This window comes from Hypanus sabinus, chromosome 18 (genome assembly GCF_030144855.1).
Source record: "Hypanus sabinus isolate sHypSab1 chromosome 18, sHypSab1.hap1, whole genome shotgun sequence".
NCBI classification, from domain to species: domain Eukaryota; kingdom Metazoa; phylum Chordata; class Chondrichthyes; order Myliobatiformes; family Dasyatidae; genus Hypanus; species Hypanus sabinus.
This window is the reverse complement of record NC_082723.1, coordinates 63,688,015-63,707,882: the sequence shown is the minus strand read 5'-3', so window position 1 is coordinate 63,707,882 and position 19,868 is coordinate 63,688,015. Positions and strand designations below refer to the sequence as shown.

The 19,868-nt window shown below is 45.5% G+C and overlaps 1 protein-coding gene across 3 annotated transcripts in view; it reads right to left on the bottom strand.

The window, feature by feature from the left end:
* Positions 1-19,868, bottom strand: part of scarb1 (scavenger receptor class B, member 1) — a 62,337-nt gene that overhangs the window by 26,869 nt on the left and 15,600 nt on the right. For 2 of the 3 annotated variants that reach the window (XM_059994528.1, XM_059994527.1), the window contains exons 3-7: positions 15,578-15,738; positions 11,011-11,152; positions 10,180-10,383; positions 9,033-9,128; positions 3,691-3,806 (exon numbers count right to left, since the gene is read on the bottom strand). In XM_059994528.1, the coding sequence (XP_059850511.1) occupies positions 3,691-3,806; positions 9,033-9,128; positions 10,180-10,383; positions 11,011-11,152; positions 15,578-15,738 (719 nt within the window). Of the gene's footprint in view, positions 1-3,690; positions 3,807-9,032; positions 9,129-10,179; positions 10,384-11,010; positions 11,153-15,577; positions 15,739-19,372; positions 19,496-19,868 lie in introns of those variants that run through there. The other variant, XM_059994529.1, reaches the window with a different exon arrangement.

The following is a 19,868-nucleotide window of genomic DNA, read 5'->3' as shown; positions in this document are numbered from 1 at the left end:
CAAGGTGGCTAGGTCCTGTTGGAGTCTGATCTACAGCTACACTTAAACTGCAGTTCTTTAGGGAGGTGGGCTCCCACTCTCAAAGCTAGCATTAGTGATATCTCCAGGAATAGTCAGGAAGACGTTTGCCCCGTGCACGCTGATTCTACGCTAGTGTCACCGACTGAGGCGTCGCCGGAGATTGGAAATCAAGATGGAGGATACAGCTGTCGGAGGCCTCCGCACTTGGGCGATCGCTCGATGGCGAGAGACTTTGCTGCCAATTCTCGAGTCGGTTGGGGTGGGGGGGGGGGGCGCGGAGAGAAACACAATAAAGCAACGCAGCAGACCAACATGGAAACAGCAAGTTGTTTGCTGTAGCAGGAGCAGTACCCCCCTCTCTCTCTCTCGATATGTGCCTGTGTCATGTCGGAGAGTGGGGATGGACACTAGTTCATGGTCTCTCTGGGGGCTCTGCTATTGCCTGCATGGCGGGTGGTGAGGGGCTGACGCTTTTGCAGAGGTAGGCGCTTGTGTGGGGGAGGGGGTTATAGACAATAGGTGCAGAAGTAGACCATTTGACCATTCGAGCCTGCACCGCCATTCTGAGATCATGGCTGATCATCTACTATCAATACCCGGTTCCTGCCTTGTCCCCATATCCCTTGATTCCCCTATCCGTAAGATACCTATCTAGCTCCTTCTTGAAAGCATCCAGAGAATTGGCCTCCACTGTCTTCCGAGGCAGTGCATTCCAGACCCCCACAACTCTCTGGGAGAAGAAGTTTTTCCTTAACTCTGTCTCAAAAGACCTACCCCTTATTCTCAAACCATGCCCTCTGGTACTGGACTCTCCCAGCATCTGGAACATATTTCCTGCCTCTATCTTGTCCAATCCCTTAATAATCTTGTATGTTGCAATCAGATCCCCTCTCAATCTCCTTAATTCCAGCGTGTACAAGCCCAGTCTCTCTAACCTCTCTGCGTAAGACAGTCCGGACATCCCAGGTTCTAACATCTTTCTGTTATTCAAATTTTGAGGTTCTTCTGTTTTGAGAATGTCTGTGTAGAGTAAGAGTTTCAGGCTGGGTATTGTAAACATTCTCTGATATTAAATAGAACCATTGCATTGGAATGGTGGGCAGCATGGACACTGTGGGCCAAAGGGCCTGTATCCCCTGCTCTAATTGCACTCTGGCTCTGTAAGGGATGTTTGGAGTGGTCAGGTCACATCTGCAATATTGTCCAATTCGGGTCACCACACTGCAGGAAGGACGCGGCAGTAAGATTGTGGAACAGCTTAGTACAGAAGTTGCCTGCTTTGGAAAGGCTGTACAAGGAGAGTTTGAACAGGCTGGGTGGATTTGGTCTCAGTGACATGCTACGGGATGACCATACTGAGATTTATAAGATTGAGGAACAGAAAATAGATGGTCAGTCTTTTCCTGAGGGTAGGAGGGTCAAAACCAGAGGGCTTAAGGTGAGGGGGTGAAATAAAAGGGAGATTTGATGGTCGTTATTCCACGTAGAAGGTGGTGGATACCCTAGAACAAAACACTGCCAGTGGTGGTTGAACATTAGGCTTTTGGGCAAGTACTTGGGTGGGAGCAGGGGTTCCAAACCTTTTTTATACCATGGACCTGCACCATTAAGCAAGAGGTCCATGGACCCCAGGTTGGGAAACCCCTGGATGGGTATGGGATTTGTGTAAATAGGCATGGGGCTATTGGGCTGAAGGACCTATTTCCACAGAGTTAAGCCTGCAGACTGATTAACCAATGCAAATATCACAAACCAGCGCCACTGATACATCCCGTATACGTGGTCTGATCAGATCATACACTCCCCTCAGAAAAAACACTGAACAACTCCATGTTAGAAAAGACAGGCCCACGAGAAATCTTACTGAATGACAGAGTGAGCTCCAGGGGCTCCTGCAACCTAACAGCACCTCGGTCCCACAGGAGGAATTTCCGAATAGCTTGCTGCCTGAAACCACCGAGAGGCTGAATTGCAACGGAACCTGCTTCCACCAGACGGCAAAGAGGTGGCAGATGGAACACAGTGCCGGGGAGAGTGTGGTCATGCACTTTGGTAGAAGGAATAAACTCCCAGACTATTTTCTAAACGGGGAGAAAATTCAAACGTCCTTAGTGCAAAGGGACTTGGGAGTCCTCGAGCAGGAGTCCCTAGAAGTTAACTTGCAGATCGAGTCAGTGGTGAGGAAGGCAGATGCAATGTTAGCATTCATTTCCAGAAGACTAGAATACAAAAACAAGGATGCAATGCTGAGGCTCACGGGCACACCTTTGGACTGTGGGAGGAAACCCATGTGGTCACAGGAGTACAGCATCTCCTTACATACAGCGGTGGGAAATGAACCCAGGGTACTAGTGAAGTGTTGTGCTAACCACTATGTTACCATGTCTCCCAATTAGAAAAAGCCAGCAGCGTTCTGAGTGAAGCAAGTCATGTTTTATTATTCAAATCTCTTACTATCTTTCCTTTCGGTTAGTCCTGATGAAGGGTCTTGGCCCGAAACATCGACAGTGCTTCTCCCTATAGATGCTGCCTGGCCTGCTGCATTCCACCAGCATTTTGTGTGTGTTCATGTTTTACTAACTTGATTGTTTTTCCCCTCAAGTTAGTGACAAAGGCGATCAATAAACGTGGATGTTGTCTATATGGATTTAGTAAGGTGCATGACAAGGTCTCAATGAATGAAATTCAGAACTGGCTTACCATTAAGACGGGGTAGTGATCGATGGGACTTATTCTGGCTGGAGGTCTGTGTCTAGTCGCATTCTACAGGGATCTCTGGTGTTTTGTGACCCCCAATAAAATGCAAGTGGATGGGTTAATAGGGTCACACAGGCTGCTGGTCTTTTGGATAGTGCAGAAGAGTGCCAGGTTACAGGTCAGTCACTAATATGGGCAAGGAGATGGACAGTGAAGCTTAACCCAGCCAAATCAGGAGATCAAATGTAAAGGGAAAGCCAAGAATATTAACAGTGTTGACGTATAGAGAGATGTTGGGCTGCAGGTGGCTGTGCAGGGTGATTGGGTAAAGGTACCGTATGGTATGCCCGCCTTTGTTAGTCAGGGTATGGTGTTTAAGTCAGTAAGTTATGTTGTAGCTTTATAACATTTCAGTTAGGCCACATCTGGTGTACTGCATACAGTTCTGGTCGCCTCGTTATAGGATGCTGAGGCTTCGGAGAGAGTGCGGAAGAGGTTGACCAGGATGCTGCCCAGGTCAGAGGGCACCTGCCACCAGGAGAGGTTGAACAAGCTTGGCCGAGGACCGACCTGACAAAGGTTTATAAGATGAGAGGCATAGGTAAGAGCAGGAGGGCAGCATCCTTTTCTCCAGCGGACGTGCATTTAAGGTGAGGGGGGATAAATTTTAGGAGGTGTATGGAGCAAGAGGTGAGTGCCTGGAACGCACTGGCATAGGCAGCGGTAAATGCAAATGCAATGGAGACATTCAAGAGGCATGAATGTGCAGAGAACGGATGAATATTGACATTATGTAGGCATAAGGGATTAGCTCAGTTAGGTGTTTAATTAGCACGGTACCACGTGGGCTGGAGGCTTGTTCCTGTGCTATGTCCCGTCTGACCAGCATGGTATTGGGCCCTGCAGGGAGGCCGAAGACAACATACTTCACAGCAGCAAATGTTTGACGACCAGTTGTGCTGAGTCTCCTACCTACACGATTCTGGGCTGTAAAAGGTTAAAGAATCTGATGGAGTTATGAACGGGGGCCACATTTCACCTGCTGTCCCATTGATCATGTTGCACTGTTCCGTGTGCCAGTAGTTTACCTGGATCGAGAGGGAAAGAGTCCGCATTTAGTAAAACACTTCCCGGTTTTGTTCTGCACTTGTATACCTGCCAGTTCCTCACTACAACCCACCGAGCCAAACTAGACCGGGGCAGAGGGATGCTAAGCAGGAACAAGACACAGGATAAAGTAGTTCGCCAACGAGAGCAGGTTTAGTGATCAGGGCAGCCGGGACACCGTGAAGGGAAGGAATTCCCAGTGAAACAGCATCCACTTCAGTGCTTAAGGTAGCACAGGTTAGAGGATGAACACAAGGGCATGGATGGGCTCTGAGATCTGGGGGATATTGAAGCTGTAACAAACACAGCTGGGAAAAGCAGGGCAGGCAGCCCAGTGTTTCAGCACAGATACCACAGGCGCGGCAGGGCTACAAAGTAGGGAGGAAAGGGAAGACACATCAGCAGTACTTAGAGATAACATTCCTGAGGGGTCTTCCAGAGAGATCAAATGGGTGGGGGGGGGGGGGGGTTAAATTTTTTTTTAATTGCTAATGGGACTGTAGTCAGTGGAAACCTGCAGTGGTATCTATAAAATTGTTCATAGTTGTAAAAATTATACAGTTGCGTTGGTAGGAATTTGCAAATCCCCCGTATTAACTGGGCCAACCAGAGTGTAGTCAAATCAAGTTTATTGTCATTTACCTACATACATGTATACGGAAACGAATCAACGTTTCTTTGAATCAGGATATAAAGCACATAACACATGATAACTTATGAAAGTATGGATAAAAACTACAGATGAATCACACAAAAGTGCATTATATTAAATGTTGTAAGGTACGGAACAGGTTAACCAGTGACACTTCGAATACGATGCGGCAGGGAGTCCGGAAGCCCAGTGGCCTGAGGGTAGAAACTGTTTCCCATTCTGACTGTTCTTGTGTTTAGGCATCGGAGTCTCCTGCCTGATGGTGGAGTCTCAAAGACGATGGATCGGCGGGATTCTTAATAATACTAAGGGCTCTGTGTACACAGTGCTCCTGATAAACGTCCCCAAGGATGGTAGGGGAGACCCCTATGACCCCCTCAGCTGTTCTCAGTCCTTTGTAGTAAGGGACTGTTGGGAGGAATTTATGAAATGTTTCCTGAGTCAATCTCAAGGGCCTGACTCAGGAAAGTGCAAAACTAAAGCCCCTCTTAGCAGAAGCAGGGCAAGTAACTGAAGTGGCAGTGACCACAGCTTTATTAGTTTGAAGATAGCCATGGGAAAGGATGAACACACATTAAACCACTGTACAGGTGCTTCAGCCCATGTTATGCTGACACTTAACCTATTCTAAGTTCATTCTAACCCTTCATTCCTACATGATCCTCCACTTTTCTGTCATTCATGTGCCAATCTAAGTTTCTTAAATGCCCCTAATGTATCTACCTCTACCAGAGTCCCTGGCAGGTAACTCCACACACCTCTCAATGTAAAGGATTTGCCTCTACAACCCCCTGCACTTTCCTCTGGTCACCTTAAAATTATGCTCCCTTGTATTAACCATTTCCACCCTGGGGAATAAGTCTGGCTACCCGCTGTCTCAAATTATTTTGTACACCTCCAAGTTACCTCTCATCTTCCTTCATTCCAAAGAGAAGCCCTTTGTCTTCGTAAGACATGCTCTCGAATTCAGGCAGCATCCTGGTAAATCTTCTCTGCACCCTCTCTAAACCTTCCAAATGAGGCAACCAGAGCTGAACACTCCGAGTGCGGGAGAGTCAGACTCAATCCCAATCCCGACTAATGCTGGTCATCACACACGCAGCGACGTTGAGGGATCGACAGACACATATCTCAAAACCCCTCTGTTCCTCCACACTAAGAATCATGCCATTAATCCCGTATTCTGCCTTCAAATTTGACCTTCCGGAATGGATCACTTTACCAGGTTCTCAGTCCAGCTCTGCACCCTGTCAATGTCTTGTTGTAACCTAAAACAATCCTCTATGCACTATCCGCAAGTCCACCAACCCTCGTCATCTGCAAACTTTCAAATTATACATGCAAAAATAATCAACAGCAGGGGTCTCAGAACACCCCTGTTCACTGACCTCCGGGCAGAATATGAACCATCTACTACCACCTTCTAGCATCTGTGGACAAGTCAATTCTGCATCCACACAGCCGAGGTTGCCTGGATCCCATGCCCCCCACTTTATGAATGAGCCTATCATGGGGAATGCCTTACTAAAATCCATACAACGATTAACCGTTCCATCTTCAATCAATATGTAGCTAGTGTTCTGCCATAATGGGGCACTACCGTGATAGGGGGAAGGTTGGCTCGTGCTACTTTGGAGGGTTTAAATTCCAGATGCCAGGAGATGGGAACCGAAGTGCCAGAACAGACAGCGGAGCGGCCAAAGGGAAAGTTGTTGTCACGCTTGCACGCACAGACAGAAATCAGGAGTTTGAGCGTGATAGGACTGATGTTGGAAGTTGCATCTATTTCAAGGCAAGGAGCATTGCAGGTAAAGTGGATGAGCTTTGAGCATGGATCAGCAAGTGGAATTATGACATTGTAGCCAGTAGTGAGGCTCGGTTGCAGGAGGGGCAGGACAGGCAGCTCAGTGTTCTGGAGTTTTGGTCGTGATAGAATGGGAGGGATTACAGGGGAAAGGTGGTGTTACTGATAGAGAAAACTGTCACGGCAGCGCACAAATAGGACAAACTGGAATGCTTATCTACCAAGACTGCACGCATGGAGTGGAGGAATAAGAAAGATAATCACGTTAATGGGATTATATTTTAGACCACCCAATAGTCCACAAGAATTTTTTTAAGAGCAAATTGGCAGAAAGATCACACACACAGTAGCAAGGAACACAAGGCTGTGATAGTAGGTGGGATTTTAAACTTTCCACATCTTGACCGGCTCCCATTCTGGAAAAGGACAGTTTGTCGAATGTATTCAGAAAAGTTTCCTTAATCGGTACATGGAAGTCACAACTGGAGAGAGTGTGCGATACTTGGTCTGCCGTTAAGGAACGAGACAGAAGTTTGTGTAGGGGAACACTTTGCATCTAGTGATCCTAATGCCATTAGTTTCAAGATGATTTTGGAAAAGGATGGGTCTGGTCCTCAGGTTGAGATTCTAAATTGGATAATGGCGCCTGAAAGGATCTGGCGAGTGTGGATTAGGACAGGCTGCTTTCAAGCAAAGGTGTACCTGGTAAGTGAGGCCTTCAAAAGTGAAATTTGAGTAGAGAGTTTGCATGTTCCTGCCAAAAGAAAGGGCAAGGCCATCAGGTCTGGGGAACCTTGGTTTCCCACTAGCAGGACACAGAGCAGCTGAAAAAAAACGGGCTGGAAAATGGTAGGAGGAATTTAATACACTCAAGCATGACGTGTCACACCTAGAGGACAAACTAGGGCAGGATTTACACTGAACAGTAGGGCAGTGGCGTCTGAAATACAGATACATAACTCTTTGAAAGATGTCACAGGTAATAAGAGCTTTTGGCATTAGTCTTCATTAATCAATGTACTGAATACAGGAGTTGGGATGTTATGTGAAGTTTTACAAGACATTGGTGAAGCCTAATTTGGAGTATTGTGTATGGTTATGGGCGTCAAGCTACAGGAAAGATAACAATAAAATTGAAAGTTCAGAGAAAATTTACAAGGACTTGAAGACCTGAGTAATAGGGAAAGATTGAATAGGTTAGAACTTTAATCCCTAGAACATAGATGACTGAGGGGAGATTTGATAGAGGTATAGAAAATTACGGGGTACATAGATAGGAAGTAGGCTTTTTCCACTGAGGTTGGATGGGACTACAATCAGAAGTCATGGGTTAAAGGTGAAAGGTGAAATATTTAAAGGGAACATGAGGGGTCTTCATTCAGAGGGTCGCGAGAGTGGAATGAGATGCCAGTGGATGGGAAAGCAATTTCAACACTTGAGGTTTATACAAGTAGATGAGTGGGAGGGGGCATGGAGGGCTTTGGGACTGGGCAGAATAGTTTGCCCAATGGACTAGATGGCTCAAAGGGCCAGTTTCCATGCTGCAGGGTTCTGACTCTGTAGAACCGTTGCTCAGACAATCTCGGCCACCCTCCCCGGGATTTTGCAATGTTACACGAGCAACACGCTGGGAAGGCTCCATAAGGACTCTCAGTGTTTTTGCTTTTAATATCATCGGTTGAGTACAGAAAATGCCTTTATGGCATCAGTGGAGCTCCCCACACAGGAGGAGGTTATCAGCCCGCAGTGTCCATTCCAGCCAAAGCTGGGCTTCAGATTCACCCCACTTCCCAAATGGTCCTGCAGAACACAGCGTATTGATATCACCTACTAGCTTGTCCTCCTTCCCCATCCCCGCACCTTATTAATCTGGCATCTTCCCCCTTCCTTTCCCGTCTCGACGAAGGGTCTCGGCCCGAAACGTCGACTGTTTATTCTTTTCCATCGATGCTGCCTGACCTGCTGGGTTCCTCCAGCATTTTGTGTGTGGTTCTCTGTACCCCGCTATATCCATTTGAAGGGCTCATCAGAACTTCATATCCAGCAAGTTCTCGTTAAGCCACATCTTCTCAGCAGCCTTCTGATCCTGGTCCTAATTAATTCAAGAGTATGGCCCCCTAGTTCTCGAACAGTTAACAAAAGTAAAGGCTTACTGTTTTCTCTAAACCAGGGGGTCCTTGGCATTAAAGAGGGGTCTGTGGAGCACATGTTGGGAACCCCTAATCTAGACCTTTCAACATTTTATGAAGTTCAGTTAAATCTTCCCCCTGCCTTAGCAGTCTTGCACAATCCTGCACACGCCACCTCTCCATGCAATGTCTGGAACTGCAAGCAGTAACTAACACTTCGTGATCCAGAATGAGCCCCGATATTTGTGTTCCACTCAGATAACAAACTATTCAGGCTAAATGGGTTGCTGGACTCCAAAAGCAAGAAAGCATATCTTAAGACTTCAACCCAAGAGGATGTAATGCAAACTAGAATACAAAATTTCCCCATCACAATCCCATGATAAAGGATTGATGGGCTGTCTACTCTCCTGCACGATAACACGTCTGATGATCTGCCAAACTCCCACTCCCCAGCTCTTTCACAAAATCCTGACATTTTTCTCCTCTTCCAGTCGGGAAAGCTCACGGCTAAATGGTAAAAGAGGGGCACTGGTATCACTTTCCATTTGAATACAGAAGAAAGTGAAAAAAAATGGCCAATGACACAGCAAGAAAATTAACAAGTCTATCATTTACAAACCTCTTTTAAACCATTCCAGTTATCCACCATGTGAACTTTGCTGATATTATCAACTCCTGTATGAACCGTGAACAGCCCGGAATCTGAGTTGTTCATCTGTAAAGAAATGAGAAAATTGACGTTACGCTGTCACACAAGATGAAGGTCTACAGTTCAATTATTTTAGCTTCTTAAAGTTACAAAAATAGATAACAATATATAGAGTAAAGCTGTCTGGTCCACCCAGCACATCACACCTGGCAGTTTCTGCCGGGTCAGGTTAAACACCAATCCAACAGGATGGAGTTGACCTCCTTAAGGACCAGCGTGGTCATCCGTGGCCGAAGCCATGGGAGATGGAAGAGATCTTGAGTGGATATTCATCTCCATTCACTGAAGAAATGGCAAACAGAATTTAACTTGCACAAGTTTAAGATGATGCATTTTGAGGACTTGCATGGTCAATGGCAGGCACCATGAGGATTATTGTCCTGCTAGATCTCTGTTCTACAAGTACCTAGTTCCTTTAAAGGGACACCACGGGTATATAGGATGGTTTTCCGTTAAGATGCCTGTGTATCAGTCCAAACAATGGCGTCCTTTACGCGTTTCTTATGAACGCCAGACACTGCTCGATATTAAGAAAACTAAAAAAATGCAGGTCTGCCATGCTGGGAGGCAATGGAGTTTCACAGTATGGGTTTGTTGAGTACCATGTTACAGCCACCCATGCAAAGGAGATGTCACGAGCAGCCCAAATGGTGCAAAGTGCTTTGGACATTTCTTTCTTGCGATCACAAGACCCTGTTATAGACTGGTAACAGAGAACACTGCAAGTCCAATTTAGTGGTTCGTTGGGAAGACCGATGCTGGGGAAAGCCGCATGACCTCGGTTACTGCACGCAGCAGCAACTCATGCCGAGCGGTCGCCTACTGCAACTGCCCCGGGGACGAGACACCAGAGGGGTGACAGGCTGGACTGCGCCTGGTACAGGTTGATGGGAGTAGGCAATTCAAATGGTTCAGCACAGACTAGAAGGGCCAAAGGGCCTGTTTCTGTGCTGTACTCCTCTATGACTATGTGAGGGAAAGCCATTTTTGACTAATTGTTCTCAGTGGCAGATTCGACCACAGGCATTGTTTAATTGTCTGAATTAAACATACAAACCTCGGCAAACAAGCCAAACTTTCCTTTAAACGGGAGCATGCCTGGAAACATTCGATTAAGGAAATCAATGAATGAATCATCATAACCCCACATTATCTCCTTCACAGTCTTCTTAATAAACGGAGTCTCCTTAAAGGCTTTCAGGGCCGTGCTGAACATAAATTTCAAAGCATAGGGCAAGTCTTCAACCATTAAAGCTGCACCCTGAAATTAAATAGAAATATTTCAACTACATTTAAAATACTTCATGCGTTGTATTAAAACCATTCATTCCTGACTTTTTCTTCATTTAATTTGTTTACATTTACGATAAATGCCTCCTGATCCCGAACACGAGGGAGTACTGGTTCTGAGTGAAACAGATGATTTAGACAGGTGTTGGGGCACAAATGACATCCCAGAAATATTCACAAGTTCGGACTGGAGAAAAGGAGCTCGGGGGGTGGGGGGAGGTCACGTACACATCACTAGATCTGCAGGATGACGTCCCCAGGTTCTAACCAACATCCTCTTCCTCGCCAAGCTTCTCATTTCTCACCTCCTGGTCTTAGATCCTTCTGTTTTAACGAAGTTCTTCACCAGCAATGAGAATCCAGAACTTATTATAATGTGGAATGTTTGAAGGAGAGAGCTGTTAGAAACCACTCAATGTAAACACAAGGAAGGGGGGAACGGATAGAATGGCTAACAAATTATTCGACTACAATCACCAACAAAAGCCCACTAGACCACACTGTTATAAAATACAAGCTATACTATCATAAACTCATGACATTTGCAGCCTTGCTCCTCCCTCCAGACGTGAAATACTAGTGTGGAGCTCATACCTACCAAAGCAATCATGTTGGGCAAAACCAGCTCATCACTTTCGTTTCCAGCTGACCTTTCAGGGTGGAAATAGTATCGTCGATATTCACGGTACGAGACCGTATAATTGTTGTGAAAGGTTATGTTACTTTTCTGTCGGTATTCTCTGTGAAGCAAAACTAAAAATTAATACTGACACCAATTATAACAAGTCAAAGCAACTCATAAGGATAAAGTGCCAATTAAATGTGCATTTTCATAAACGCATGCATGGGTGAAGGACATAGTGCCAACACCAGCCATGACCATCCACTTCCTTGAGGTAGTTACTCTCCTTCTCTTGATGGTGACCAGGAGAAGAGCTGGGCAGAGTTCCAGAAGACACAGACACAGAGACAAAGGCAAGACGATAGACGTCCCATTGCGTGCAATGCGCTTCCGCGGTACCAGTTGGGAGCTGCCCACTGACTAACGGACAGCCCTGCAGCAGTTTATTCCGAGGACAATGGCCATCTTCATTGATATCTTCCCACATCCAAGGTTTCTTGCAAACCTGCCTGCTTTTTCACTGCATACTTTGATGTGCACATGACAATAAAGCTAATCTTCAAGCTTGCCAGCGTTACTGAGGGCCATTCTGAAGGTGACCCGCTTCTCCAAAACGTTTCCTGTTACACAATCCGCAACCCCATATATACGCGGTTCACGTTAGATCACGTTACATTCTTTCTGAATACTAAAACTATATCTACCAACTCAACAATCCACGTGTTACATACTCAAACAACCACACCACATTTCCCTCCATAGTCCTGCTCCAAGTCTGCTTGATTATCCAGTGACTTCTTTTTTGATGTTCTGCTATTATCTTAATAGTTTCTGCATGTTCGTAACTTCACATAATAGGTTAACTAGAAACTCAATTCCTTCCTTTGTCGTTGTCCAGCGTCTGCAGAATCACTTCTGCTTTTGACCCCTTTCCTACCCGAATACCGGCATAACATTTGCAGATTTTGCAGTCCTCTGACCTCTCTAGAGAAATGGAAAATAAGTCGGATTACAATCCATGGATCTGCTTTCTTTGTACCTCTAACAACGGCAATCAGGTCCAAAATGATCAATGCATTGTGTGCCAAAATGAGAGCCCTTGGCTTTGGTGAAATTCTATCACAATGTCAGCAGATAACAGATGGTCATTGACGGTTTGTGCAGGAGAGCAGTGACAGGTCGCCGGGAGACCGGGCGGGGAAAGCGGCGACAGGTCACTGGGAGAGCCCCATTACTGGGATGGGAAGTGACTGTACCTCTGGTGGGCTCCACCTGATTCAGGGAACAACATGAAACATGGATCTATTCTCTTTTTGACCAAAATCAGCTCTCTCTCATACTGGAAGCAGTTTAACCCAGCACCATACAGACTCTATACCATAGGGCACTCTGATTCATTCTCCCAATTACAATTCCCCCACATTACACTTTCTCTCCCCCTTCCCTAACCCAGCCCTGCTTCAAAAACCCTCTGGCTAATTTCTAACCCAGTCTATACGAGCAGGAAGTACAATGTGTCAAGGTGGGACAGAGTTTCAGCTTGCCAAGTTACTGAGAAACTTGCTCAATTCCATCTCCATCTTCCAGACATTGTCATTCTCCGTTGCATTTTGATTCCCCTTTATCTGCGAGTTGTCACACGAGTCGAATGTCATCCGGCACCCGTCTATCAGGAATGAATGCAATCTCCGGTTAGAGACTTCTGATTTAAGACTGTTACTGAAAGCATGTGAGAGCTCACCGGTAGCACAAAAGACAAGAAATTTGATTATAAACGTGACTAATAACACCTTTTCTGAAGTAGGTGGAGGCGGAGTAAAGTCAAGATGGCGCTAAATTGTGACTCCTTTGCTTGCGTCTTCAGAAACTGCTCAATTTCTATCTTTGATTTTTTCTTCCCCTTTTCAAGGTTCTTTTGACGACCCTGACCTGGAGTTACACACTGACTTTGGCTCTTTGCGGGAATGGGACCCGCTCTCAGGGCCTCACGACCGGCCACTTTTTGATATCCCAAGGAAGACCAGTGTGCCTTCAGGGTGTCGGATTTCCGTGGCTCTGGAGACGGGCTGATTCAAGGGCAGTGCCGGACTGAGGCCTCACGGGAGAACACGGAACATCGGGAGCTGTGGTTTCACTTCTGGCTGTGTGTCCGCAGTCCCGAGCTCGGAAAAAACGACGCAATAAACTTTTATCATAAATCAGCGAGTTGTTTGTTATGTCTCCCCTCTCACTGTGAAATGTGGACACCTCTTTTCCCCTCATTAGGGAAAGAAAGAGAGCCTGTGGCATGTCAAGTTACCAAGTGAACGAGTAATCTTTGGAGTACTGGAAATTTGTGTCTTTATTGATGTTTTGCTGCACCCTCGCGTGCTCGGTGGAGGGCACTGTGGTGAACTATGTGCCTGTCCGGACACGCCCCCTGCTGACTGCTCCTGTGGCTCCTCCCACAGGCCCCTGTATAAAGGAGATCTGAGGCCTGACGCTCGGCCTCAGTCTCCAGGACATTGTATGATAGACACTCACTCCTGGTTCCTTCTTCCAGTCAATAAAAGCCGATATCTCGCCTTACGTCTCAGTGTGAGTTATTGATGGTGCATCAGGCACCGATGCTTTTTGCTGGTGAGGGAGGGGGAGTTGGCGCCTTGCTGCTGCTTGGTGGGTGGGGGGTGCTGGGGTCTAAGGTTTAACTTGTCAGTCATTGAGCACTCCTCTGTTTTTGACAATGTTTACGAAGAAAAAGAATTTCAGGATGCATAATGCATACATTTCTGACATTAAATGTACCGATTGAACCTAAACTATCACCACAAGCAATGAAGAAGTGAGCGAAGGCAAGGGGAGTTTGGGGGATGAGACGTACTGGTGCATTGCAGAATCGACACGGATGGAGTGCAGACGTCGAAGCAGGGGAGTTTTGATGCCCGTACAAATGGCCCGTGTGCGAGTTTAGATTGCTCTGGGGGCTGAGCCGATTTGAGGGGGCTGACAGCGGCTTCCGCCTGAGCAGCAAAATCTGGGCCTGGACAGAGTGGCTGGGTGGCCTGGTCTAGGCCCGGAGCCTTTCACAGCAACAGTGCCAGAGTCCTACTGAGGTAAGATGTGCTGTTTGGACAATTTCAACTCCTGGAAGAGTGTTGGGATTGGAGGCGAGAGCCTTGTTCTCCCACGATATTCACTCCTCTCTCCAAGGCACGGAGCCTATGAAGAGCACCCCGGCTGCTGTGCTCTGTGCCTGTTAATAGGCTGGACGAGTACTGAGGCTTGGGCCTACTCCGGGCCTCCAGGATTCAGATCTCAGAACTCATTTCTGGTTGGAATATCGTTGCTCGCTTCTATTGCTTGCATGGTTTGTGTTTTTCTCCCTCTCTCTGCACATCCGGTGTTGGCCTTTATTTTATTCTTTTTTAAATGAGGTTCTTCAGTTTCTTGCCATCTTGTTTCTACATACATTATAAAGTCATAGACATTATATATTGCAGCTTTGGCAACTGCTGGTCTTCCATAAAAAAACCTTGCCCAGGCTTGCGCCCTGGAAACTTGCCAAGGTGCAAATCCATGGTCTATCGAGACTAATGGAGGCCTACATTACATTATATACATGAATATGGTTAAATGACAATAAACTTGACTTGAAGCTGAAACGATGATTCTGCATTAAACTGATCCTTCTCCCATAGCATCTTCAGGCAACACACCAACTCAATTACAGAGCCACAGAGATTCAAGCTGTGTTTGAGTTTATTGATGCACAACTTCACCGACCATGCATTCTGCCTTCTGTTTGTAAATTTTAAAAAAATACAGATTTAAGCTATTAAATACTTGCACTTTGCTGTTTGGTAAAGCTACTGGGGGGAGAAAAACAACACATGAACCAATAAGATAGTTATTTGCAATGATCTAACTTTAGCAAATCCCAATGGCTTCACAGCCTTTGCCAGGTTTACCTTGTCAGTTGTCTCCCTTTTCATTCACCTGTTCTCCGAAACTCTCAACTACAAAAACCTCATCATTACCTTCAGACCCCTCAACTGCCAAAAAACATCATTCTAATGTTTGAATCCCAGAGAGAGTTAAAGTTAATCAAAAGTGATTTGCCATTAAAAATTGTGCAGAATTTTGTTAGCTGGCTAATTATTTGTTTCTATTATATTGATCCTTGTATAATGCTTTGGAGTTTTCACTGAAACACCATTGTTCCTTTTCTTCAAAAAAAGAATCCTTATTGGCTGACACTACCTCACCAATTGTTTCAGCATCTATCAGTGAAATCAAACAACTTTACTTTCAGCAGCAAAATGTCACAAGTGTTGAAAATCTGATGAAAACAGAACAAGGAGGGAAGGAGAAATTTAACCAGCTGAGAAGCACCTGCAAACACTTCAAAGATTTTTCAATCAAAAAAGCACCACACTTATCCTGCAAGGTACACTTCTATAAAGGGGCAAGACTTGTCCGCATTTAATTTCTGTACATGATAAAAAATGCTAATTTACTATAAAGTTTCACAAATCCAAAACACCCGAATTTAAAAGGCACATACCGGTAAACATAAGGCCCTCGCTGTGCCAGAACGGGTTTCTCGCCACGAAGAATTTCCTGTGGATTTTTAACCTCAAAGAAGTAGACAGACATGTAGAACGGGATGGGGATATCTCGCCACATCGTATAAGCCAGGCCACTTGCAGGATCGATCTGTACATTCTACGCATGATTTTAAAAAAAGATATAAAAATAACAGCTGATAATATTTGTCAAACTGAATAACATTCTCCAAATGCTTTATGACCATTTCAATTTATCCAAATTTGCAGAAACAACTAAAAATAACAAACACAAGAGATTCTGGAAATCCAAAGCAACACACACACACACACAGTTCCTGGAGAAACTCAGCAGGTCAGGCATCATCTATGGAAATGAATAAACAGTCGATGTTTTGGGCCGAGACCCTTCTTTGTGACTGGAAGGCGCCAGAATAAAAATCTGAAGGGAGGGGAAGGAGGGTAGCTGGAAGGTGATAGGTGAAGCCAGGTGGATGGTAAAGGTCAAGGGCTGGAGACAGACACACATACTTTATTGATCCCGAGGGAAATTGGGTTTTGTTACAATCACACCAAGAATAGTGTAGAAATATTTAAAAATCATAAATAATTAAATAATAAGTAAATTATTCCAAGTGGAAAGAAGTCCACGACCAGCCTATTGGCACAGGGTGTCTGACACTCCGAGGGAGGAGTTGTAAAGTTTGATGGCCACAGGCAGGAATGACTTCCTATGACGCTCAGTGTTACATCTCGGTGGAATGAGCCTCTGGCTGAATGTACTCCTGTGCCTAACCAGTACATTATGGAGTGGATGGGAGACATTGTCCAAGATGGCATGCAACTTGGACAACATCTTCTTTTCAGACAGAAGAGGAGAGTGGACCGTGGGAGAAAGGGAACCCAAAGGGAGGTAATAAGCAGGAAGAGGTCAGAGTGGGAAAAACTAGAGGGGAAGGGAAGAAGCTGAACAAGTGAATAGCCTCCTCTTGTTCCTTTGGGACAAGAGGCTATGGACATTGACTGACATGTCAGAATGGGAATCAAAATTAAAATGCTTGGCCACTGGCAAGTTCCACTCCTTCTGCCAAATGCGAAGGTGCCCGACAAAGGGGGTCCCCATTCTTCTATAGCACTGGAAGAACAAGTTACTAAGCAGTATCCCTGCAGAGACCAGAACATTCAAGAGTTTGTAGTGTTGGAACGCTCTGCACTGATGGTGGTGTCTCTTGGAATGGCAAAGTACTGGCATTCCCTGGTTAACACCAAGGTCAAAGGGAGCTGTTGCTGGGCCTTCTGAAGACCATTAAGATGGTTAAGTCTCTACGGACAGATGGGATATACTCCAGGTTATTAGAAGGCAAGAGATGAGATTGCTTGGACTTTGACCAAGATCATTGATACTTACAGGTGAAGTCCTATTGTTCGTTTGCTCAAGATGAGAAGTCAGGAAAGTATAGACCAATGAGTCTTACATTAGTGGTAGGGACATTACACAGAGGCTTCTTAGGGACAAGGTTTATGAGCATTTGGACAAGCATAAAATTGTGAGAAACATATAGGGTAGACCATCGACATCTTTTCCCCCCAGTGGTGAACAGTCCAATACTGGAGAGCATGCATTCACATTGAGGGGGGGAATTCAAAGGAGATGTCTCTCAGTTTTATAAACTTGGGCCAGGTCTCCCTTCAACTTCTGTCGATGTACCAGAAAAAAAATACTCAACCCAAATTGGTCCAACGTCTACTTAATTCATCGCCTCTGGTTCAGGCAGCTTCCTGGTAAACCTTTTGTGCATGCTGTTATAATCAAAGGCCTAACCAAAGGAGGAAAGCTTGCTATGTGCATTATTTACCACCCTAGCTATTTCCTGAGAGCTAAGGACTTGGATCCCAAGATCCCTCTGTACATCAATGCTGTTAAGCGCCCTGTGATTAACACTATACTTCCCACTTACATGTGATCTCCCAAAGAGCAACAGCTTACATTAGGCAGATGGCCTTTTGCCATTTCTCTGCCCATATCTACATCCTGCAGTAAACTGTACAAAATTTTACCCACCCTTGTATGCATCATCATTTGCACAAAATAAAACTCTAGCGTTTTTAAAGCAAAAGAAAGCTAATGGCAGTTCCAATGTAAATGCTATGTGGTAGGTTCCTGAATTCAGCTTTATTTTGAGTATCCCATGGTTCTGAGTACTATTTATACCGTTTCTATACAGTTACACCTCAACCTGAACAGTTATGTACATATACTTAACACAAAATGCTCTTAATAAAGTACGAGGAAATCTGCAGATGCTGGAAATTCAAGCAACACACTCTAAATGCTGGTGGAACGCAGCAGGCCAGGCAGCATCTATAGGGAGAAGTACAGCTGACGTTTCGGGCCGAGACCCTTCGTCAGGACTAACTGAAAGATAGTAAGAGATTTGAAAGTGGGAGGGGGAGGGGGAGATCTGAAATGATAGAAGACCGGAGGGGGTGGGGTGAAGCTGAGAACTGGAAAGGTGATTGGCAAAAGGGATACAGAGCTGGAGAAGGGAGAGGATCATGGGATGGGAGGCCAAGGGAGAAAGAAAGGGGGAGGGGAGCACCAGAGGGAGATGGAGAGCAGGCAAGGAGTGATTGTGAGAGGGACAGAGAGAGAAAAAAAGAGAAAAGGGGGAATAAATAATTAAGGGGTGGGATAAGAAGGGGAGGAGGGGCATTAACGGAAGATAGAGAAGTCAATGTTCATGCCATCAGGTTGGAGGCTACCCGGACGGAATATAAGGTGTTGTTCCTCCAGCCTGAGTGTGGCTTCATCTTGACAGTAGAGGAGGCCATGGATAGACATATCAGAATGGGAATGGGACGTGGAATTAAAATGTGTGGCCACTGGGAGATCCTACTATCTCTGGTGGACAGATGCTTGAATTTCCAGCATCTGCAGATTTCCTCGTGTTTGCGTTGTAAAGGTGCCTCCCAGAAGGCTGCAATGACAAACCACTTCCGTAGAAAAATTTGCCAAGAGCAACCACGGTCGTGAGAGCACGACTGCCTGCATCATATGACACGGCACGTAATGCTGGTGATGCCTGGAGGACCTTCGGACTGGTAGAGAGCACTGGGACCTAATCCGGCAAATGGGATCAGCATCAGTCAGAGGGGACAGAAAGGGTCTGGTCTCTCTACCATACAATTCTTTGAGTTTCTGCTTGAAAACGTTCCTCTTACTTTCTGGCCTCCCCCATCTGCAGTTCCTTGTTCTGGAATTCAGAACAACCGACAGGAGTCCACTTCACTCTCTGGAATACTGAGCTCATCGTTGCTTGACTGGTGTCAAACCCAGATCAATGAATTGGTCCAACACACATTTTATACACAAACGCAAGTAGTTTATGATGAGAAGGGACAAGCTACCTCTGTAGGCATTAAAAAAACAAAGCGCTAGAAATATTAATTTCCAGATATTGAGCATTTCCCGGCACTCTGTTTTCCACAAAATCTAGGCTAACACTGGCCTCTAGAGGATTAGATGAGAACTGTACCACTGGAGATGAACCCGTTCAAAACCATTAAGAGTCCTCAAACGACCAGAAATTAACCCATAACAAAAATGAAAATGGATGATTCAAAAGGTCCTATTTCAATAGAATACAACTTATTCAACATATCGTACATATGAACATTCACTGTATATATTCTGATATTAAATGAACCTAAAGTACAAGATTGAGGGGAGATTTGATAGAGCTATACAAAATTACGAGGGGTATAGGTGGGGTATATGCAAGCAGGCTTTTTACCACTGAGATTGGGTGGGACTGCAACTAGAGATCTTCACTAATCTTCAGATGAATCACAGGAGATGAGGGGGAACAATTTCAAATTCCTGGGTGTTAGATCTTGGAGGATCTAACCTGGACCCAATATGTTGATGCACCTATAAAGAAGACAAGACAGTGACTATATTTCATTAGGAGTTTGAGGAGATTTGGTTTGTCAACTAAAACACTCGAAAGCTTCTACATAGATACTGTGGAGAGCATCCTAACTGGTGGCATTACTGTTTAATGTGGGGGGGGGGGGGGGCTGCAGTGGCTACTGCACAGGATCAAAGTAAATTGCATAAAATTGTAAGATTACTCAGCTCCATCATGGGGACCAGCCTCCATAATATCCAAGAGAACTTCAAGGAGCGGTGCCTTAGGAAGGTGCTGTCCATCACTAAGGATCCCCACCACCCAGGGCATGCCCTCTTCTCATCATTAGCATTGGGAAGAAGGTACAGAAGCCTGAAGA